Source organism: Mesoplodon densirostris, chromosome X, assembly GCF_025265405.1.
Source record: "Mesoplodon densirostris isolate mMesDen1 chromosome X, mMesDen1 primary haplotype, whole genome shotgun sequence".
NCBI lineage: Eukaryota > Metazoa > Chordata > Mammalia > Artiodactyla > Ziphiidae > Mesoplodon > Mesoplodon densirostris.
In genome coordinates, this window is record NC_082681.1 from 85,566,708 (window position 1) to 85,590,635 (window position 23,928).

General features: G+C 40.8%; 1 protein-coding gene across 1 annotated transcript in view; it reads left to right on the forward strand.

Moving 5' to 3' along the window:
* MTMR8 (myotubularin related protein 8) overlaps positions 1-23,928 on the forward strand; it is a 197,698-nt gene that overhangs the window by 22,236 nt on the left and 151,534 nt on the right. The window contains exons 2-4 of the mRNA XM_060086730.1: positions 18,660-18,782; positions 21,690-21,852; positions 23,132-23,289. Coding sequence (XP_059942713.1) covers positions 18,660-18,782; positions 21,690-21,852; positions 23,132-23,289 — 444 coding nt within the window. The remainder of the gene's footprint in view (positions 1-18,659; positions 18,783-21,689; positions 21,853-23,131; positions 23,290-23,928) is intronic.

Genomic DNA, 23,928 nt, shown 5'->3' on the forward strand with positions numbered 1-23,928 from the left:
AATGGTTTGTCAATTTTGTTTATCTTCTCAAAGAACCAGCTTTTAGTTTGGTTGATCTTTGCTATCGTTTCCTTCATTTCTTTTTCATTTATTTCTGATCTGATCTTTATGATTTCTTTCCTTCTGCTAGCTTTGGGGGTTTTTTGTTCTTTTCTCTAATTGCTTTAGGTGCAGGGTCAGGTTGTTTACTCGAAATGTTTCCTGTTTCTTAAGGTGGGATTGTATTGCTATAAACTTCCCCCTTAGAACTGCTTTTGCTGCATCCCATAGGTTTTGGGTTGTCGTGTCTCCATTGTCATTTGTTTCTAGGTATTTTTTTAATTTCCTCTTTGATTTCTTCAGTGATCATTTCGTTATTGAGTAGTGTATTGTATAGCCTCCATGTGTTTGTATTTTTTACAGATCTTTTCCTGTAATTGATGTCTAGTCTCATAGCATTGTGGTCGGAAAAGATACTTGATACAATTTCAATTTTCTTAAATTTACCAAGGCTTGATTTGTGACCCAAGATATGATCTATCCTGGAGAATGTTCCATGAGCACTTGAGAAAAATGTGTATTCTGTCGTTTTTGGATGAAATGTCCTATAAATATCAACTAAGTCCATCTTGTTTAATGTATCCTTTAAAGCTTGTGTTTCCTTATTTATTTTCATTTTGGACGATCTGTCCATTGGTGAAAGTGGGGTGTTAAAGTCCCCTACTATGATTGTGTTACTGTCGATTTCCCCTTTTATGGCTGTTAGTATTTGCCTTATGTATTGAGGTGCTCCTATGTTGGGTGCATAAATATTTACAATTGTTATATCTTCTTCTTGGATCGATCCCTTGATCATTATGTAGTGTCCTTCTTTGTCTCTTCTAATAGTCTTTATTTTAAAGTCTATTTTGTCTGATATAAGAATTGCTACTCCAGCTTTCTTTTGATTTCCATTTGCATGGAATATGTTTTTCCATCCCCTTACTTTCAATCTGTATGTGTCTTTAGGTCTGAAGTGGGTCTCTTGTAGACAGCATATATATGGGTCTTGTTTTTGTATCCATTCAGCCACTCTGTGTCTTTTGGTGGGAGCATTTAGTCCATTTACATTTAAGGTAATTATTGATATGTATGTTCCTATTCCCATTTCCTTAATTGCTTTGGGTTCGTTATTGTAGGTATATTCCTTCTGTTGTGTTTCTTGCCTAGAGAAGTTCCTTTAGCATTTGTTGTAAAGCTGGTTTGGTGGTGCTGAACTCTCTCAGCTTTTGCTTGTCTGTAAAGGTTTTAATTTCTCCATCAAATCTGGATGAGATCCTTGCTGGGTAGAGTAATCTTGGCTGCAGGTTTCTCTCCTTCATCACTTTAATTATGTCCTGCCACTCCCTTCTGGCTTGTAGAGTTTCTGCTGAGAGATCAGCTGTTAACCTGATGGGGATTCCCTTGTGTGTTATTTGTTGTTTTTCCCTTGCTGCTTTTAATATGATTTCTTTGTGTTTAATTTTTGACAGTTTGATTAATATGTGTCTTAGTGTATTTCTCCTTGGATTTATTCTGTATGGGACTCTCTGTGCCTCCTGGACTTGATTAACTATTTCCTTTCCCATATTGGGGAAGTTTTCAACTATAATCTCTTCAAATATTTTCTCAGTCCCTTTCTTTTTCTCTTCTTCTTGTGGAACCCCTATAATTCGAATGTTGGTGCGTTTAATGTTGTCCCAGAGGTCTCTGAGACTGTCCTCTGTTCTTTTCATTCTTTTTTCTTTATTTTGCTCTGTATCAGTTATTTCCACTATTTTATCTTCCACCTCACTTATCCGTTCTTCTGCCTCAGTTATTCTGCTATTGATCCCATCTAGAGTATTTTTTATTTCATGTATTGTGTTTTTAATCGATGCTTGATTCACCTTTAGTTCTTCTAGGTCCTTGTTAACTGTTTCTTGCATTTTGTCTATTCTATTTCCAAGATTTTGGATCATCTTTACCATCATTATTCTGAATTCTTTTTCAGGTAGACTGCCTATTACCTCTTCATTTGTTAGGTCTGGTAGGTTTTTATCTTGCTCCTTCACCTGCTGTGTGTTTTTCTGTCTTCTCATTTTGCTTATGTTACTGTGTTTGGGGTCTCCTTTTTGCAGGCTGCAGATTCGTAGTTCCCGTTGTTTTTCGTGTCTGACCCCAGTGGCTAAGGTTGTTTCAGTAGGTTGTGTAGGCTTCCTGGTGGGGGGGACTAATGCCTGTGTTCTGGTGGTTGAGGCTCGATCTTGTCTTTCTGGTGGACAGGTCCACGTCTGGTGGTGTGTTTTGGGGTGCCTATGGCCTTATTATGTTTTTAGGTAGCTTCTCTGCTAATGGGTGGGGTTGTGTTCCTGCCTTGCTAGTTGCTTGGCATAGGGTGACCAGCACTGTAGCTTGCTGGTCGTTGACTGAAGCTGGGTGCTGGTGTTGGGATGGAGATCTCTGGGAGATTTTCGCTGCTTGGTACTATGTGGAGCTGGGAGGTCTCTTGTGGACCCGTGTCCTGAAGTTGGCTTTCCCACTTCAGAGGCACAGCACTGGCTCCTGGCTGCAGCACCAAGAGCCTTTCATCCACGCAGCTCAGAATAACAGGGAGAAAAAGCAGAAAGAAAGAATTAGTAGAAGAAAGAAAGAGAGAGGGAAAGAAAGGAAGAAGGGAAGAAAGGAAGGAAGGAAGGAAGAAAGAAAGAAAGGAGGGAGGGAGTGAGGAAGGATGGAAAGAAAGAAGGAAAGAAAGGAGGGAGGGAGGGAGCAATGAAAGCAAAAGGAAGAGTGAATGGAAGAAGGGAGGGAGGGAGGGAGGAAGGAAAGAAAGACAGGAGGGAGGGAGGGAGGAAGGAAAGAAAAAGAAAGTGGAAAGAAGAAGCGTGGGAGGGAGGGAGGAAAAAAGAAAGAAGGAAAGGAAGAGCGGAGGGAGGGAGGGAGGAAGGGAAGGTAGGAAAAAAAGAAAGAGCAGGTAAAGTAAAATAGAATAAAGTATGAAATATAGTAGCGTTATTAAAATTAGAAAGTAATTATTGGAAAAAAAAACGGACCGATAGAACCCTGGGACATATGGTGGAAGCAAAGCTATACAGAGAGAATCTTACACAGAAGATTACACATACACATTCACAAAAAGAGAGCAGGGGGAAAAATCAAAAATCTTGCTCTCCAAGCCCACCTCCTCAATTTGGGATAATTCGTTGTAAAAAGAGGAAAAGGGCAAGAAGTCTGAAATCTTGCTCTCTAAGTCCACCTCCTTACTTTGGAATAATTCGTTGTAAAAAGAGGAAAAGGGGGGAAAGTCTTAAATCTTGTCCTCAAAGTCCACTTCCTCAATTTGGGATGATTCGCTGTCCATTCATGCACTCCACAGACGCAGGGCACATCAAATGGACCGTGGAGCTTTAATCCGCTGCCTCCGAGGCTGCACAGAGAGATTTCCTTGACTCTGCTCTCACAGCTCCCGGGTCTCAGCCTTGGACCTGGCCCCGCCTCTGTGCGTAGGTCGCCGGAGGGCGTCCGTTCTTCGCTCAGACAGGACGGGTTTAAAGGAGCCGCTGATTCGGGGGCTCTGGCTCACTCATGCAGAGGGGAGGGAGGGGCGCGCAGTGTGGGGCGGGCCTGCGGCGGCAGAGGCCGGCGTGACGTTGCAGCAGCCCGTGGCGCTCCGTGCGCTTTCCCGGGAAAGCCGTCCCCGGGTCTCGGGACCCCGGCAGTGGCGGGGTGCACAGGTCTCCCGGAAGGCGGGGCGGACAGTGACCCGCGCTCGCACACAGGCCCCGCGGCTCTGGCGGCGGCGGCAGCGGGCCGCGGCGGCGGCGGCAGGCGGAGGCGGTGGCGGCGGCGGCGGGCCGCGGCGGCGGCGGGCAGCGTTGGGTGGTGGGCGGCGGCGGCCGCGGCAGCCCACGCCCGTCTCCGAGGTCCACGCCTTACCCGCGGCTCGCGCCTGTCTCCGGCGCTTCCCTAAGCAGCCCTTTTAATGCCCTCTCCTCGCACACCAGGAAACAAAAGTGAAAGTGAAAAAAGACTCTTGCCTCTTCAACAACTCCAGACCCTTTCCCCGGACTCCCTCAGGGCTAGCCGTGGTGCACTAACCCCTTCAGGCTCTCTTCCTGCCGCCAGCCCCCGTCCTCTCCCTGCGCTCCGGTTTCAGTCGGATACCCGTGCCTCAGCTCCCAGCCCCGCCCGCCACGGTGGCCGAGCAGACAAGCCTCTCGGGCTGGTGTGTGCCTGAGGGCACCGATCCTCTGTGCTGGAATCTCTCCGCTTTGCCCTCCACACCCCTGTTGCTGTGCTCTCCTCCGCTACTCCGAAGCTTCCCCCTCCGCCACCTGCAGTCTCCGCCCGCGAAGGGGCTTGTAGTGTGTAGAAACCTTCCCTCCTTCACGGCTCCCTCCCACTGGTGCAGGTCCCATCCCTATCCTATTGTCTCTGTTTATTCTTTTTTTCTTTTGCCCTACCCAGGTATGTGGGGAGTTTCTTGCCTTTTAGGGGGTCTGAGGTCTTCTGTCAGCGTTCAGTAGGTGTTCTGTAGGAGTTGTTCCACGTGTAGATGAATTTCTGATGTATCTGTGGGGAGGAAGGTGATCTCCGCGTCTTACTCTTCCGCCATCTTCCTCGCAAAAGCCGCAGCAATTGTTTTCATGATGAATACTCTTTGTTGTCAGAGATGATGCCACATGGAGCAGGGCTTATGTGGAACACGAGCTGTTAGATATCACCACGCTGTTAATCCTCCTGGAACCAGATGTTCTGTCTTTTATTTAATTATTTTTGCAGTGTTTCCAAGTTGTTACCAGTAATTGTGACAAATAAGGATAGTAAATGAATTCACAGACCTCTGAAGTGCACCTGATTTCCTCCCTTCCTCCCTTCCTGGAAGGGTAATGAAAAACAAACAAACAAACAAACAAACATGGTTTATGGTCTACATTTTCTCTAAGAGCAAAGGTCTTGTAAATGTCAGCATGTTCTGTTTACAGTCCAGGTGTGCAAAACTAACAAAGCAGTTGGGTGGCCTTACTTGGAATTAGAGTCTATAGTACTTAGTGGTGGTCATCATCTCACCTCTTTTCTTTCTCTCTCCATCTCTCTCTCTTTACTCTTCCTCTCCTCCCTTCTCTCTTTCTCTCTCCTTTTTCCTTTTTCTCCCCCCTCTATCCTTTCTCTCCCCTCACCATACCCTCAGGTCTTTTTTTTTTTTTTTTTTTTTTTTTTGCGGTACGCGGGCCTCTCACTGTTGTGGCCTCTCCTGTTGCGGAGCACAGGCTCAGCGGCCATGGCTTACGGGCCTAGGCACTCCGTGGCATGTGGGATCTTCCTGGACCAGGGCACGAACCCGTGTCCCCTGCATCGTCAGGCCGACTCTCAACCACTGCGCCACCAGGGAAGCCCTACCCTCAGGTCTTTTAAGTCTCTTCCCCGCATCTCTATTTTTCTTTCTCTCTTCCCCCTATATACATACTATGGGACCCAGATTTCTGTGGGAGAAAAGCACACCAGGCAGAGACACCCTCTTACACACTGTCTTAGAACCAGAGGGATCTCTGGTGCCTATGAATAGAGAAAGGAGTGGGTCTGAGTAACCGCAGGTTTCCTAATAGTTCCTACCTGCTAATACACACAGGTTCCCTGCAGTGTGGAGCCCTCCAGGAAGTCCATATTAACAGTTTCAATATTAACAATTTCCCTCTCTCTCAGGCACTTGGTAACCTTCATACACGGACATTGTAGCCTTTTGGTAGATAGTGCCCTGGGCCTTAGCAGCAACTCCTTTTGAGTGGCCGATTTTCCCCTTTGTTGCGCATTTCCTACCATTCAAGGCTGCCCAGGAGAGCACTAAAGATGCTTTATAGTTTCAATTTCTACTCCTCACCCCTTGCCATTATTTTCCTGAAGTGTGACTTCTTTTCCTGAGTATGAGAGAGTGGGCCCTTATTCCAACTGGCACTGATGTCTTTTGTTAACCTAATCACAACATAGTTCCTTCTAGCAACAGCAAGACTACTTCCTTTTAACTTTCAGTTAGCTGAAGCAATCACATGCTTTTACCAAACTATTCTCATCAATTTTACATTGCCTCCTGCATTCAGATTAGCAAATGCCTACCTACAGCTTCCTCATCAGGAAAGGAAATGGTATGCACTCATGTTTCTTTTGCAGCATTACTTTGCAGCATTTCCTATAAGCATTTTTACCCTGTACCTCATTCCTAACCTTCTTCTACTTGTTCTCTGCCTGAAGGGTGCTGTGGATTCTTTTTTCTTTTTTCTTTTTTCTCTTCTTAGTCCATTTGGGCTGTTATAATAACATACCACAGATTCGTGGCTTATAAACAACAGAAATTTATTTCTCACAGTTCTAGAGGCTAGAAGTCTAACATTAGGGTGCTAGCATGTTTGGGTTCTGGTAAAGTCCCTCTTCTGAGTTGCAAACTGCCGATAACTTCTCACCCTGTTCTTACATGGCAAAAGCAGGCAAGGAATCTCTCTGGAGCCTCTTTTATAAGGGTACTAATCTCACTAATCCTATTTATGAGAACTCCGCCCTCATGACCTAATTACCTCCCAAAGGCCCCACCTCTGAATACCATCACATTTGGGCATTAGGATTTCAACATATGAATTTGGAGGGTGGACACAAGCATTCAGACCAAAGCACCTTCCTTCTCCATTTGGGTTTTGGGCCTTAAAATATCTCCTAGGTTCTAATAGTTCTTTTTTATTTATCTTATACTGGGCCTTCTGAGTTTGGCTTTTTGCTAAACTCTACTTCTCTGGCCTTGTCCTTCCACCCTCCTTCCCTTCTCTAATTGGGCACTTCTTGCTATCTTTCCCTTCCTTCTTTTTCTCCAGTCACCCTTTAGCCACCTTCTATATCTGTACCTCTAGCATGGGTGACTCTGTGCTGCAAATAAATGCCTTCCTGATTTTGGATGCATGCATCAGTAAGTGACAGCTTGCAGCAAGCATCAGCGAGCAGTAGCTGGAAACAAGATCTTAGTTCCCGGGCTGGGAGTCCTAACTGCTAGGCCACAGAGGCCAGTGGCTAGGGCCTGGCTCCCTAGTTCTTGCCTGCCTTGTCAGGAATGAATTCAGGCGAGGACGCAGAAGGTAAAGAGAAAAGTAAAAAGTTTATTGGAAAAACAATGTACATACGGAAAGATGCATGGGCGAACTCAGAGAGAGAGTCGCACCTTTGGGAAGTTTAAATCCTTTATAAGGGGGCAGTTTTCTGGGTCTTTTTTCCCCTTCTGGCAAATCATCTTGCTTTGTCCCTCCTGGCTAATCAGTCTCAGGACCCTCCTCATAGGTGCACACGCACACCTCTCAGTCAAGATGACCCTGCTGTGAAGGCATCTGGGAGAAGCACGTCTTATGTTTTTCACCATTGAGGACGATGTTGGCTGTGGGTTTGTCATATATGGCCTTTATTATGTTGAGGAAAGTTCCCTCTATGCCTACTTTCTGCAGGGTTTTTATCATAAATGGGTGTTGAATTTTGTCAAAAGCTTTTTCTGCATCTATTGAGATGATCATATGGTTTTTCTCCTTCAATTTGTTAATATGGTATATATCCCATTGATTGATTTCCGTATATTGAAGTATCCTTGCATTCCTGGAATAAGCCCCACTTGATCATGGTGTATGATCCTTTTAATATGCTGTTGGATTCTGTTTGCTAGTATTTTGTTGAGGATTTTTGCATCTATGTTCATCAGTGTTATTGGCCTGTAGTTTTCTTCCATTGTGACATCAATGTCTGGTTTTGGTATCAAGGTGATGGTGGCCTCATAGAATGGGTTTGGGAGTGTTCCTCCCTCTGCTATATTTTGGAAGAGTTTGAGAAGGATAGGTGCTAGCTCTTCTCTAAATGTTTGATAGAATTCACCTCTGAAGCCATCTGGTCCTGGGCTTTTGTTTGTTGGAAGATTTTTGATCACAGTTTCAATTTCAGTGCTTGTGATTCATCTGTTTATGGTTTCTATTTCTTCCTGAGTCAGTCTCAGAAGGTTGTGCGTTTCTAAGAATTTGTCCATTTCTTCCAGGTTGTGCATTTTATTGGCATAGAGTTGCTTGTACTAATCTCTCATGGTCTTTTGTATTTCTGCAGTGTCAGTTGTTACTTCTCCTTTTTCATTTCTAATTCTATTGATTTGAGTCTTCTCCCTTTTCTTCGTGATGAGTCTGGCTAATGGTTTGTCAATTTTGTTTATCTTCTCAAAGAACCAGCTTTTAGTTTTATTGATCTTTGCTATCGTTTCCTTCATTTCTTTTTCATTTCTTTCTGATCTGATCTTTATGATTTCTTTCCTTCTGCTAACTTTGGGGTTTTTTTGTTGTTCGTTCTCTAATTGCTTTAAGTGCAGGGTCAGGTTGTTTACTCGAGATGTTTCCTGTTTCTTAAGGTGGGATTGTATTGCTATAAACTTCCCTTTATTTCTTCTTTTATTTCTTCAGTGATCACTTCGTTATTAAATAGTGTATTGTTTAGCCACCATGTGTTTGTATTTTTTACAGATCTTTTCCTGTATTTGATATCTAGTCTCATAGCATTGTGGTCGGAAAAGATCCTTGGTACAATTTCAATTTTCTTAAATTTACCAAGGCTTGATTTGTGACCCAAGATATGATCTATCCTGGAGAATGTTCCATGAGCACCTGAGAAAAATGTGTATTCTGTTCTTTTGGGTTGGAATGTCCTATAAATATCAATTAAGTCCATCTTGTTTAATGTATCATTTAAAGCTTGTGTTTCCTTATTTATTTTCATTTTGGATGATCTGTCCATTGGTGAAAGTGGGGTGTTGAAGTCCCCTACTGTGAGTGTGTTACTGTCCCCTTTTATGGCTGTTAGTATTTGCCTTATGTATTGAGGTGCTCCTATGTTCGGTGCATAAATATTTACAATGGTTATATCTTCTTCTTGGATCGATCCCTTGATCATTATGTAGTGTCCTTCTTTGTCTCTTCTAATAGTCTTTATTTTGAAATCCATTTTGTCTGATATGAGAATTGCTACTCAAGCTTTCTTTTGATTTCCGTTTGCATGTAATATCTTTTTCCATCCCCTTACTTTCAATCTGTATGTGTCTCTAGGTCTGAAGTGGGTCTCTTGTAGACAGCATATATATGGGTCTTGTTTTTGTATCCATTCAGGCAATTTGTGTCTTTTGGTGGGAGCATTTAGTCCATTTACATTTAAGGTAATTATCGTTATATATGTTCCTATTCCCATTTTCTTAATTGTTTTGGGTTTGTTATTGTAGGTGTATTCCTTCTGTTGTGTTTCTTGCCTAGAGAAGTTCCTTTAGCATTTGTTGTAAAGCTGGTTTTGTAGTGCTGAACTCTCTCAGCTTTTGCTTGTCTGTAAAGGTTTTAATTTCTCCATCAAATCTGAATGAGATCCTTGCTGGGTAGAGTAATCTTGTTTGCAGGTTTTTCTCCTTCATCACTTTAAATATGTCCTGCCACTTCCTTCTGGCTTGTAGAGTTTCTTCTGAGAGTTCAGCTGTTAACCTGATGGGGATTCCCTTGTGTGTTATTTGTTGTTTTTCCCTTGCTGCTTTTAATATGTTTTCTTTGTGTTTAATTTTTGACAGTTTGATTAATATGTGTCTTGGTGTATTTCTCCTTGGATTTATTCTGTATGGGACTCTCTGTGCCTCCTGGATTTGATTAGCTATTTCCTTTCCCATATTAGGGACGTTTTCCACTAAAATCTCTTCAAATATTTTCTCAGTCCCTTTCTTTTTCTCTTCTTCTGGAACCCCTATAATTCGAATGTTGGTGTGTTTAATGTTGTCACAGAGGTCTCTCAGACTGTCCTCAGTTCTTTTCTCTTTATTCTGCTCTGCAGCAGTTATTTCCACTATTTTATCTTCCACGTCACTTATCCATTCTTCTGCCTCAGTTATTCTGCTATTGATCCCATCTAGAGTATTTTTAATTTCATTTACTGTGTTTCTAATCGTTGCTTGATTCATCTTTCGTTCTTCTAGGTCCTTGTTAACTGTTTCTTTCACTTTGTCTATTCTATTTCCAAGATTTTGGATCATCTTTACTATCATTATTCTGAATTCTTTTTCAGGTAGACTGCCTGTTTCCTCTTCATTTGTTAGGTCTGGTGGGTTTTTATCTTGCTTTTTCACCTGCTGTGTGTTTTTCTGTCTTCTCATTTTGCTTATCTTACTGTGTTTGGGGTCTCTTTTTTGCAGGCTGCAGATTCGTAGTTCCCATTGTTTTTGGTGTCTGTCCCCGGTGGCTAAGGTTGTTTCAGTGGGTTGTGTAGGCTTCCTGTTGGAGGGGACTGGTGCCTGTGTTCTGGTGGATGAGGCTCGATCTTGTCTTTCTGGTGGACAGGTCCAAGTCTGGTGGTGTGTTTTGGGGGTGCCTGTGGCCTTATTATGTTTTTGGGCAGCCTCTCAGCTAATGGGTGAGTTTGTTTTCCTGTCTTGCTAGTTGCTTGGCATAAGGTGACCAGCACTGTAGCCTGCTGGTCGTTGAGTGAAGCTGTGTGCTGGTGTTGAGATGGAGATCTCTGGGAGATTTTCACCGCTTGATATTATGTGGAGCTGGGAGGTCTCTTGTGGACCAGTGTCCTGAAGTTGGCTCTCCCACCTCAGAGGCAAAGTACTGACTCCTGGCTGTAGCACCAAGAGCCTTTCATCCACCCAGCTCAGAATAAATGGGAGAAAATGTAGAAAGAAAGAATTAGTAGAAGTAGAAAGAAAGAAACAAGAAAGAAAAAGAAAGAAAGAAATAGAAGGGAGGGAAGGAGGAAGGAGGGAAGGTAGGAAAAAGAGAAAGAGAGAAGATGAAGTAAATAGAATAAAGTATGATAAAATAGCGTTATTAAAATAAAATAATAATTATTAAAAAAATTAAAGAAAAATAAAACGTACGGATAGAACCCTGGGACAAATGGTGGAAGCAAAGCTCTACAGACAAAATCTCACACAGAAGCATATACATGCACATTCACAAAAAGAGAAAAAGGGGAAAAAACCATAAATCTTGCTCTCAAAGTCCACCTCCTCAATTTGGGATAATTTGTTGTAAAAAGAGGAAAAGGGGAAAATATCATAAATATTGTTCTCAATGTCCACCTCCTCAACTTGAGATGATTCGTTGTCTATTCATGTATTCCACAGATGCAGGGTACATCAAGTTGATAGTGGAGCTTTAATCCGCTGCTTCTGTGGCTGCTGGGAGAGATTTCCCTTTCTCCTTTATTCTCACAGCTCCCGGGTCTCAGCTTTGGATTTGGCCCCGCCTCTGCGTGTTGGTCGCCGGAGGTCGTCTTTTCTTCACTCAGACAGGACGGGTTTAAAGGAGCAGCTGCTTCGGGGGCTCTGGCTCACTCAGGCCACGGGGAGGGAGGGGTATGGAGTGCTCGGCGATCCTGCGGCAGAAGAGGCCAGCGTGACATTGTACCAGCCCGAGGTGCGCCTTGAGCTCTCCCGGGGAAGCCGTCTCTGGATCCCGGGACCCTGGCAGTGGCGGGCTGCACAGCCTCCCGGAAGGGGGGGCGTGGACAGTGACCTGTGCTCGCACCCAGGCTTCTTGGTGGCGGCAGAAGCAGCCCCAGCGTCCCACGCCCGTCTCTGGGGTCCGCGCCGTTAGCTGCGGCTCGCACCCATCTCTGGAGCTCCTTTAAGCAGCACTCTTAATCCCCTCTCCTCGCGCACCAGGAAACAAAGAGGGAAGAAAAAGTCTCCTGCCTCTTCGGCAGCTCCAGACTTCTTCCCGGACTCCCTCCCGGCTAGCCGTGGTGCACTAACCCCTTCAGGCTGTGTTCACGCCGCCAACCCCAGTCCTCTCCCTGCGCTCTGACCCAAACCTGAAACCCGAGCCTCAGCTCCCAGCCCCGCCTGCCCCGGCGGCTGAGCAGACAAGCCTCTTGGGCTGGTGAGTGCCGGTCAGCACCGATACTCTGTGCGGGAATCTCTCCGCTTTGCTCTCCGCACCCCTGTTGCTGCGCTCTCCTCCGCTACTCCAAAGCTTTCTCCCTCCGCCACCCACAGTCTCCCCCCACGAAGGGGCTTCTAGTGTGTGGAAACCTTTCCTCCTTCATGGCTCTCTCCCACTGGTGCTGGTCCCGTCCCTATCCTCTTGGCTCTGTTTATTCTTTTTTCTTTTGCCCTACCCAGGTACGTGGGGACTTTCTTGCCTTTTGGGAAGTCTGAAGTCTGCCAGCGTTCAGTAGGTGCTCTGTAGGAGTTGTTCCATGTGTAGATGAATTTCTGGTGTATCTGTGGGGAGGAAGTTGATCTTCACGTCTTACTCTTCCACCATCATCCGCCCCAGCCCCTTATTTATTTTCATTTTGGATGATCTGCCCAGTGGTGTAAGCGAGGTGTTATAGTCCCCCACTATTATTGTGTTATTGTTGATTTCCTCTTTTATAGCTTTTAGGAGTTGCCAATGTATTTAGGTGCCCCTATGTTGTGTGCATATATATTTATAATTGTTATATCTTCTTCTTGGATTCATCCCTTGATCATTATGTAGTGTCCTTCCTTGTCTCTTGTAACATTCTTTATTTTAAAATCTATTTTATCTGATATGAGTATTGCTACTCCAGCTTTCTTTTGGTTTCAATTTGCATGGAATATCTTTTTCCACTCCCTCACTTTCAGTCTGTAAGTGTCCCTAGATATGAAGTGGGTCTAATTTAGACAGCATATTGATGGGTCTTGTTTTTGTATCCATTCAGCAAGCCTGTGTCTTTTGGTTGGAGCATTTAATCCATTCACATTTAAGGTAATTATCGATATGTATGTTCCTATGACCATTTTTTAAATCGTTTTGGATTCGTTTTTGTAGGTTCTTTTCTTCTCTAGTGTTTCCCACTTAGAGACGTTCCTGTAGCATTTGTTGCAGAACTGGTTTGGTGGTGCTGAATTCTCTTAGCTTTTGTTTGTCTGTAATAAACCTTTTGATTTCTCCATCAAATCTGAATGAGATCCTTGCTGGGTAGAGTAATCTTGGTCGTAGGTTCTTCCCTTTCATCACTTTAAGTATATCATGCCAATCCCTTCTGACTTGTAGAGTTTCTGCTGAGAAATCAGCTGTTAACCTTATGGGAGTTCCCTTATATGTTATTTGTTGTTTTTCCCTTGCTGCTTTCAATAATTTTTCTTTGTCTTTATTTTTTGCCAGTTTGATTAGTATGTGTCTCAGTGTGTTTCTCCTTGGGTTTATCCTGTATGGGACTCACTGTGCTTCCTGGACTTGGGTGGCTATTTCCTTTCTCATGTTAGGGAAATTTTCAAGTATAATCTCTTCAAATATTTTCTCTGTTCCTTTCTCTCTCTCTTCTCCTTCTGGGACCCCTATAATGCAAATGTTGTTGTGTTTAATGTTGTCCCAGAGGTCTCTTAGGCTGTCTTCATTTATTTTCATTCTTTTTTCTTTATTTTCTTCCACAGCAGTGAATTCCACCATTCTGTCTTCCAGGTCATTTATCCGTTCTTCTGCCTCAGTTTTTCTGCTATTGAGTCCTTCTAGTGTAGTTTTCATTTTAGTTATTGTATTATTCATCTCTGTTTGTTTGTTCTTTAATTCTTCTAGGTCTTTGTTAAACATTTCTTGCGTCTTCTCGATCTTTGCCTCCATTCTTTTTCCGAGGTCTTGGATCATCTTCACTATCATTATTCTGAATTCTTTTTCTGGAAGGTTTCCTATCTTCACTTCATTTAGTTTTTTTTTCCTAGGGTTTTATCTTGTTCCTTCATCTGGTACATAGCTATCTGTCTTTTCATCTTTTCTATCTTTCTGTGAGTGTGGTTTTTGTTCCACAGGCTGCAGGATTGTAGTTCTTGCTCTCCTGTCTTCCCTCTGGTGGATGGGGCTATCTAATAGGCTTGTGCAAGTTTCCTGATGGGAGGTACTGGTGGTGGGTAGAGCTGACTGTTGCTCTGGTGGGCAGGGCTCAGTAAAACTTTAATCTGGTTGACTGCTAATGGGTGGGACTGTGTTCCCTCCCTCTTGGTCGTTTGGCCTGAGGCAATCCAACACTGGAGCCTACCCTGGCTCTTTGGTGGAGCTAATGACAGACTGTGGGAAGGCTCATGCCAAAGAGTACTTCCCAGAACTTCTGCTGCCAGTGTCCTTGTTCCCACGGTGAGCCACAGCCAGCCCCTGCCTCTGCAGGAGACCCTCTAACACTAGCACGTAGGTCTGTTTCTGTCTCCCCTGGGGTCACTGCTCCTTCTCCTGGGTCCCGATGCACACACTACTTTTTGTGTGCCCTCCAAGGGTGGAGTCTCTGTTTCCCCCAGTCCTGTCGAAGTCCTGCACTCAAATCCCACTGGATTTCAAAGTCTGATTCTCTAGGAATTCCTCCTCCCGTTACCAGACCTCCAGGTTGGGAAGCCTGACGGGGCTCAGAACCTTTACTCTAGTGGGTGGACTTCTGTGGTATAAGTGTTCTCCAGTCTTAGTCACCCACCCACCAGTTATGGGATTTGATTTTACTGTGATTGTGCCCCTCCTACCATCTCGTTGTGGCTTCTCCTTTGTCTTTGGATGTGGGGTATCTTTATTGGTGAGTTCCAGTGTCTTCCTGTCGATGATTGTCCAGCAGCTAGTTGTGATTCTGGTGTTCTTGCAAGAGGGAGTGAGAACACGTCCTTCTACTCCGCCATCTTGGTTCCTCCTTTCCTTAATAATCTCCTGTTAATTTCAGTTATTTTATATATTTTCTTCCTTTCTATTATTAAGGTGTTTTTGTTATTTTTTTTTTTTTTGCGGTACGCGGACCTCTCACTGTTGTGGCCTCTCCCATTGTGGAGCACAGGCTCCATATGCCCAGTCTAAGCAGCCATGGCTCACGGGCCCAGCAGCTCCGTGGCATGTGGGATCTTCCCAGACCGGGGCATGAACCTATGTCCCCTGCACTGGCAGGCGGACTCTCAACCACTGCACCACCAGGGAAGCCCTGTTATTAAGTTTTGAAGTCTTTTCCTATCTCTAGATCCAAGGTGTTTTGCATTTTTTCTAGTAATTTTATAGTTTTACTTCTTACATATAGATATATCTAGATTCCACTTTTGTATATGGTGTTACAGGGGTATAGTTTTGTTTTTCTCCATGTATTCATACAGTTTCCCCAACACATTTAGTACGTACTCTTATCTTTTGTTCATAATTTATAGTGCCACATTTATCCTATGTGAAGCAACCATTCATACACTGGTCTGTCTTTGAGCTGTGGTCCTTTATCAGTGGTCTGTTTGTCTATTGTTGCACTAGTACTTCAGGCTTTTTTTTTTTTTACCCCATGACTGGGTATGTCTTAATATCTAGCAGAGCAAATCTTCCCTTCTTCACTGTTCTCTTTTAAGATTTATTTAGCTACTTATGGGGTATAGTCTTCTACTTAAATTTAGAATTCATTTGTGGAAAATCCACTCTGAAATTTAATTGTAGTTGCATTAAATTTATAGATTAATTTGGGGGATAATTGCCAACTTTACAAAATTAAGTTGTCCCATCCAAGAGCATGGATGTCTCTTCATTTCTTTAAGTTGTCTTCAGTTTTCTTATTAGAGTTTTAAAGTTTTCTCTGTAAAAGTCTCATATATGCTTGCTTAAGCTAATTCCTGTATTCAACATGGTGTTTGTTGCCACTGTGAATGGTATTTTCTTAATGGTTATTGCTGGTTTAGAGAAACACTTGATTTTTGTAGGTTGATATTTTATCTTGCAACCTTGCTGAATTCCTCTGATTTAAGTTCTAATAGTTTGTTGATTCTTTTGTTTTTATCTTGGTAGAAGATCTTCTATTATCTTTTTATTGGGAAAATTATCTTCCCAGTAAATTGTGCCAGATATAGCACTTCAGTTCCAATCCTTTCATGTCTTAATTTTCCCCCTCTTTTTTCTTATTGTACTGGCTAGGATATCTAAAAGAGTAGCAGTGATAGATGGGTCCAGTTTGTCTTTTTTGTGATTTTAAATTAATACATTTAGTTTCTCCATTACACATGACATTCTTTGTAGGCTCTTGATATATAATCTTTACCAAGTTCAGGATGTTTACTTCAGTTCTTAATTCACTAAGAGCTATCATAAATAGAAGTGAACTCAAAAGTATTTTTCTCTATTAATTGAGATAAAGCATTTGATTTTTCTCTTTTAATCTGTTAATGTGATGTTTTCCATTGAAGTTTTTCAATGTTGAACTGTCTTTGCTTTCTTGAGTTAAATTTACTTGATCAAATGTATTTTTAAAAATATACTGTTGATTCACTAAATAATTTTTATTTGGATTTTTGCATCTACATTTCTTAAGTGAAATGGGTATACATTTTCATTTCTTAGAGTTGTCTATTTGGTTTTAGAATCAAGATTATGCTAGCCTCATACATAAAATAGACTGTCATTCTTTTTCTAATAACTGGAATCAATTGGATAAGGTAGTCTGTTTCTTGGAAGTTTGGTAGAATTCACTAATAAGTCATACTGAGGTATTTTCCTTGGAATTTTTTCACTTCATATAGGTTTTTCAATTTATTAGCATATTGTTCATAAGACTCTCATTTAAAGAAATTTGTTACATTGTCTTCCCTTTTTCATTCTGTAGCTTGTGTATTTGCCTCTTTTCCCTTTTTTTCCTGATCAGTCTTGTCAAAGATCTATTAACCTTTAGGAATGAAATTGGATCATTTGTAGAGACGTGGATGGACCTACAGAGTGTAATACAGAGTGAGGTAAGTCAGAAAGAGAAAAGCAAATATCATATAATAATGCATATATGTGGAATCTAGAAAAATGGTATAGATCATCTTATTTGCAAAGCAGAAATAGAGACACAGACATAGAGAACAAATGTATGGATCCCAAGGGGGAAAGGGGTGTGGTGGGAGGAATTGGGAGACTGGGATTGACACATATACATTATTGATACTATGTATAAAATAGACAACTGTTGGGAACATACTCTATAGCACAGGGAACTCTACCTAAATGGGAGGGAAGTCCAAAAGGGAGGGGATATCTCTATGAGTATGGCTGATTCATTTTGTTGTGTAGTGGAGGCTAACACAACATTGTAGAGCAACCATATTCCAATAAAAATTAATTTAAAAAGATCTATTAACCTTTTAAAATAATTAAAGTCTAGTTTTGTTCATCTTTTCTGTTGTTTTTTTTTTTGGTGTGTGTGTGTATGTGGGGGGGCAATTCTCTGCTTCTTAATTTCTGTCCTTTGTCGTGCTTGTTTCTCTGTTCTTTTGCTTTCTTCATTGAATTGAATGCTTGTTTATCAACGTTTCTTCTTTAATGATAAGTGTACTTAAATGTATACATTTCCTTCTTAGTTCTGCTTTAGCTGTGCCCCACAACTTTTCATGTTGTGTTTTTATTATTATTCACTTCTAAATATTTATTAATTTTATTTATGATTTCCTTTTAACCCAAGGTTAATTTAATAATATGCTATTTTGCTTCCAAACATATGCTAACTTTGCCTATTATTTTGTTATTAATTTCTAATGTCATTGTGTCATGGTTGGAGAATGTAGACTGTGTGATATTGAACCTTTAGAATTTATTGAGGCTTCCTTTACAGCCATTATCATGATGTCTTTTTAGAAATGTTCTATTAGTTGTCTTGAATGACTTTATGTTCTTCATTTGTTGGATATAGAGTTCTCTGTATATCTAATAGCTTGAACTTTGTAGTTGTAATGTGCAAGTATACTGTATCTCTATTCATTTTTGTTTTTTATTTGTATGCTTGATATATCAATTCCTAACTAAAGTGTTAAAGTATCCAAGTGTTTCTTTTCTCTCTGCAGTTCTGCTACAAGCAAGTACATCAAGCAAGCTGTATTTTGAAACTGGCTTGTAAGATGCATATATATTTATGATCAATATATCTTCTTGTCCTGTTGTTCTTTGTCTCTTGATTCTATTTTGTCAGATATTAAATCTACTCAAGCTTTGTTCATATTTGACTAGTATATCTTTTCTATCTTTTTATTTTCAACTTATTTACATCTCTTTATTTTAGACATAATCTTCTGGACTGAATATTGTTGAGTATTTGTTTTAATTCAGTCTGTAAGTCTGTCTTTTAACTGGTAAGTTTAATTTGTGTACATTTGTTATTTCTCTTATATTGGGACTTATTTCTGGCATTTAATTATATGCTTTCCATTTATGGTACTCTTTTTTGGGTTTTTTTGTTTGCTTCTTTTTTTTCATTCCTACTTTCCACTGGATACATCAAGTTTTCTCCTGCTTTTTAGAAAATTATATACTCTATTTTCTTGCCCTTTAACTTAAGATCTAATCTCATGTTGTTTACACCTATTGATTTTTCCACATACAATAACTGCCACTTCCCTCTAACAAGATTAGTACCTCAGCAGGCTCTTATGTCCTATTTATCTTCCACATACATCTACCCCATCATAGTAACATCATCTAGAATTTTAATCCTTCTTAGAATCCACGTTTCCCTCTCACTTTTATAGTTTCTTCGGGGCTGATTTAGGAAAAGGAAACACAGATCATACCAGTTTGCCACTTTGACAGGACCTAGAAAGCCTCAAAGAAGTTTTATATCAAATTAACAGCATTTATCTTGGTTTGAATTACACCACTTTAATCACAGGTGGTGAGTTGATAACTTAATCAGTATTTTTCTCCCCCCTCATATAACAGGTAGAAAATGTGAAATTACTGGATCGTTATGTAGGTAAGAAACCAGCTAATGGGAGTCTATATCTTACTGCAACCCATCTGATCTATGTGGAGGCTTCTGGTGCAGCCCGAAAAGAGACATGGGTATGTTCATGAGAAGAAATATCAAAGGGTCTGGAGGAGTTGTGTATACATGCTTTCTAACATGGTTAAATTTCAGTTAACAGTTAAATTGCTGTAAAACCTTTTCTTCAAAGAATCTATTCTGGGGGGGGTCTTTTCAGAGATTGAATCATATGATTTCTCGTCCCTCAAGTTGTTGACTATAGTCATCCTAAGCTACATGGGACTTTTCCTCAATATTTTTAGGTAAAGTAGTGTCTGCTCATTTTCTGAGCTTACTTGGTAAGCATCCCGAAGTAATTTAAAGCCTTGCTACCCATGAAATGTGGTCCAAAAACCAAGAACATCTGTATCGCCTGGGAGCTTGTTAAAAATGCAGAATCTCAGGCCTCAGATTTTAAATTTCTAAAGCGCTCTCAGGTGATGCTGGTGGCTCATGGACTACATTTTGGGTACCAATAATTTAGACCAACACTCTGACCTAAGACAGGGTGGTGTGTGTGTGTGTGTGTGTGTGTGTGTGTTTTGTTATACCTTTAAACAATGTTGTCTAATTAGTTTAGCACTGCTTATGTTACTTTATGCCTACCTCATCCTAAAGTAGGACCATTTAATCTTAATCATTAGCCAGACTTATGCTTAGCCCTCTCTAACAAGTAAAACATGCTTCTGGTATATGCCATAGCATAGTGATTAAGATCACAGACTCTAGAGCCAGTCTGCTCAAGGTGAAATCCCAGCTTCAACATTTACTACCTTTGTAACCTTGGGCAAGTTATTTAACTTATCTGAGGCTCACTTCCCTCATCTCTAAAATAGAGGAAATAATACCTGGTTATGGAATAAAAAAGTTAATGTTGTAAATGCTTAAAATGGTGTCTGGCACATGATAGATATGATTATATAAGTATAAAATGAATTAAACAATATACATTTGAAAGAAGCATTTTAATACTTCCTTTTTAAAAACACCATGAGCTTTCCTCATATGACATTGTATCTTTTCACTTTGGTATGATGAAGGGAATGAGAAAAGAGGAATCAGGAGAGTTGGTTCTAGCTAGACTCAGTTGTGCACTAACTGGCTATTTGACCTTGGGTAAGTGACTCTTGCTCTCTGGGCTTCAGTTTCCTCATATGTAAAATGAGGTTGTTAGATTATATAATTAGTAAGGACTCTTCCATTTCTAACAGTTTGGGAACCAGTTCTTTAGTACTGTGCCATGAGCCTTTCCCCTTTCTACCTGCATTTGCAGACAGCACATGTCTCCAGATTTGTTTCTACTGGGTATAATTTCAAACCTAATGGACTAGATCGGGAAGGGAGAACTTATGTTAATTATTTCTATATGTCAAAGGAGGCATATTTACCCAATTAGTACTATTAATGAAGCTCTTTCCATCCTTAGTCTGCTTCACTTTCTGCCTCTTTCCAATTCACCAGTTTTTGCCTGGCACCTGATCTCGATGATCACTGTTTTACTACCCAAACACAGGTCTCCCATATTGATCAACAGGACTTTGATTTTCTTGAAATTTGATACATTAATTCCTGTTACATTATCAGTAGTTTTTATGGCCCTTCAAAACTGCCATACAGGAATTGAGTTTGACAGAATAGTTAAGACAGAAATTAAGATGGAAAATTCCTTCTCAGAATATGTGAATAGTCCCTACATCTACCCCATTCTTAGATGATGGATATGATTGAAAGATTTCCAGGAAGAGATTTCTTTTCCAAATAAATGGAGGCTGGGGCATAGACTGTGTGAGATGGAGGAAAAGAAAAGAGTGATGATCGGAAGGCCATTCTAGGCACAGGACAGGGAGTCCAGAGAATGAAAAGAGTACATTCAGGCTCTAGTTGTAGGAAACATCAGAGACACAGATAGGAGGAGAACATCAGAGACTAAAATGTAAAACCATGATTCCATAGCTTTTTGAAATTATAAAGAGAGACTTGTATTATTTGTATACCGTTTCTTGTGCCGGTTCCCTTTCCTTGCATTTCTTTTTTGCTGGCATCAGCATGAGCAGGAATGATGAGACTCAAAATTTAATAATCCTTCATTTTTAAAAAAATCTGAATTATTAATCTGTACTCCCATGGGAAACAACTTTATTAACTGCAGTACAGTGCTTATGTATAGTTCCTTTAGTCCTTAGTCTTACAGTCTCCACTCATTCCCTTAGTCACTTAGGTAAAAATTTCCCCCATTTCATTCTTTGCTTTACTGTCACTAGAGTCTAAAATGTGGAAGAGAAATTTTCCCTGTAATATTTCTAGTTAAATCCTAATTCCAGGACTAGAGTTTAGAATTTCTAGACAAATAACCCTAAACAAAGTTAGACTGCCATGGTTCAAATCCTGTTTGTGCCACTTTTTGGCTGTGTGGCCTCTGATGAAAAGTTCACTTCTCAGAGCTTTGGTTTCTTCATTCCTGAAATGGGATGATTATACGTCATAAGTGTTGTTACAGGGATTAAATAGTTAATGATCATGGACTACCTCATGAGCAGTAAAGCACCATACAAATTATTAATCATTTTAATTAGTGATTTGGTAGAACAAAAGGAAGTTCTATTTTTCTCTCTGACAATCATTCTACTATGATTTTTAAACTCCACCACAGCATGCTAGAAGCCATTTGTTCTGAGCCAGTTCGCCACAATTGCCCTGTAAATCTCTTAACCTTATATCCCTAAGGAGAGGGAAGTTTTATAATATCGTAATTTGCTTTTCATTGCTTTACCACTATTTACTTCTGTTTAAAAAAAACCCAGTTGTACCTTACAAAGGATGGTTGTAGGCTGTAGATGTGATCACATCTCTGGCCATGCTGTTACCATTACTGAGAGTCAGGCACACTGAGAGTGATAGATCTAGTGCATGTCTGTGAATTATTTTGGTTCTCTTCTGTTTTGTAGATTGCACTGCATCATATTGCCACTGTGGAGAAGTTGTCCATCACTAGCCTGGGTTGTCCCCTGATCCTCCGCTGTAAGAACTTCCGAGTAGCCCACTTTGTTTTAGAATCTGACGTTGTGTGCCATGAGGTTTACATTTCACTGTTAAAGCTTTCTCAGCCAGGTAGTTATGATAGTATTTTTATCTAAAACCATTGTATTTTTTCTCCCAGAATGGCATAATGGAAAGATCATTGGTTATGGAGTTAAATAGAGCAGAGTTTGAATCTGGGCTTTGCCTCTTACAGCTCCATGGTATTTGGACAAAATACATAACCTTTGAACTCAGGTTCCTCACCTGTAAAAATAATGATAGTATAAGCTCCCTGTGGTGGTTGTTTTGAGGTTTAAATGCATGTATGCATTTTTACTCTGTACTTGGTATATAGTAGATGTTTAACAGCTGCTATTTCCTTCACTTTCCCTCTTTCCTCTTAAGTATCAACTTGTAAATTTTTCAACACTTCAGGAAGTAATACTGCTTTGGAGCAAAATTTGTTTACTGTTGTCCTGCAAGCTTTATGTTTGGCCTATTGTTCCTACCCCTACTTTTAGTTCCAACTAGCAAACTAGGGAAGTTTATCAGAGTCCTTAATGCAGTTATCCCTGCTTCCTCCAGCCTCACCCTCTCATCTTCCAGCCCCAACTCCAGGTTGCTAACCCATCAGCTTCCTCTGATTTTAGTCTGTGGACTAATGTCCTAGTCTGTGGATTAAAATTACATTTCCCTCCCCATTTTCTTCTACCCTTTTCCTAGAACAATTTCTCAGAATTTGCTGGTGCTCTGTTGACAGAGGCTATCTGTTAGCTGGCCCGACACTTTGTAAAAGGCTCTGGAAGACTCCATCCATCTCTGGAAAAGTTAATGCCACATAAGTTGGTCAAATGAGTTATTGATTACATGTTGAACTTTGTGAAGGGAGGAAGTGGGGTTATCGGAAGAAGAGAAGAAATGGCCATTTATCAGCCAGAAGCAGGTATTGACCTGATGAGTAGAATGCAAGAACACTGTTAATGTTTTGCAGTATGTTACAACAAACAGTGCAATTGGGACATTGAAGTTCAGTTAGAAATTTATGGTAAGGACCACTTGCTTAGCATGTGAAACCTGGAAGCTTGAGTTCAGTCCATTATCCAACAATTCACAGGAAACCAGGCAGAATGTTCCTGCTTTGTATTGGTATCATATAAATTTAAATATTTTTAAAAGAAGACTGAATCAATATTTCAGTTCTTATGCCTTGTATACAAATAAAGGCAACCTTGTACACAAACTATTGTCCTTTTCAGGGGCTGTTGACAAACATTCCCTTAGAGAAAAGAAAATCTAGGCTTTTTTGCACTATTTAGTATTAAGTTTCACTCATTATTACTTTGTTTTCATGCCTATCTTTCTTCTCTAGAATTACATGAAGATCTGTACGCTTTTTCTTACAATCCCAAATCCTCAAAAGAGATGAGGAAAAATGGATGGAAGCTGATTGACCCAATATCAGACTTTGGACGTATGGGACTTCCTAACAGGTACTGGACCATAACAGACGCCAACAGAAACTATGAGGTAATTTTTTCATTGTTGCTTTCTTTTGGTTCATTTAATTAAAACAGAAGAATACCAGCAAACACATTTTTTTAAAAAGGGAAAAAACAATTCATGATCTCTCCTTTTAATTCAACATTCAACAATTCAACAAACTTTTATTAAATAACTAGTGCACTCAAAACACCGAGTCAGAGTTCTCATAGTCTAAAGCATAGGGTGCTATGGGAGCATAGATGAAGAATATGGAATTCAGACTGGGAAGCCAGAAACAGCCTTATGCTTTGGGTAATAGCCTGGAGAAGGCATTCTATCCTAACTTACGCAGGGAGAGAAGGAAAGAGGTCAGTAAGTAAACTCAGATCATGAAAGGCTTCGTGGCTAGATTGAGGAATTTGAACATTATCCTGAAGAGAGCAACCACAAGAGTATTTATTTTAAGCTGGAAAGGACTGTAAGTATATTTTTATTTTAGAAAGATGACTTTGGTTTTGGTATGGAGAATTGGTTTGCTGGAGCTAAGAATGCAGGAGAGTGATTTGAGAAGTGATGAGAACATGAGCTAAGGCAATGACTGTGGATGGAGAGGAGGAGATGGTTTTAAGAGATATTTAGGTGGTAGAATTAAAAGAACCTGGTGACACATTAATGTGGTTGGGA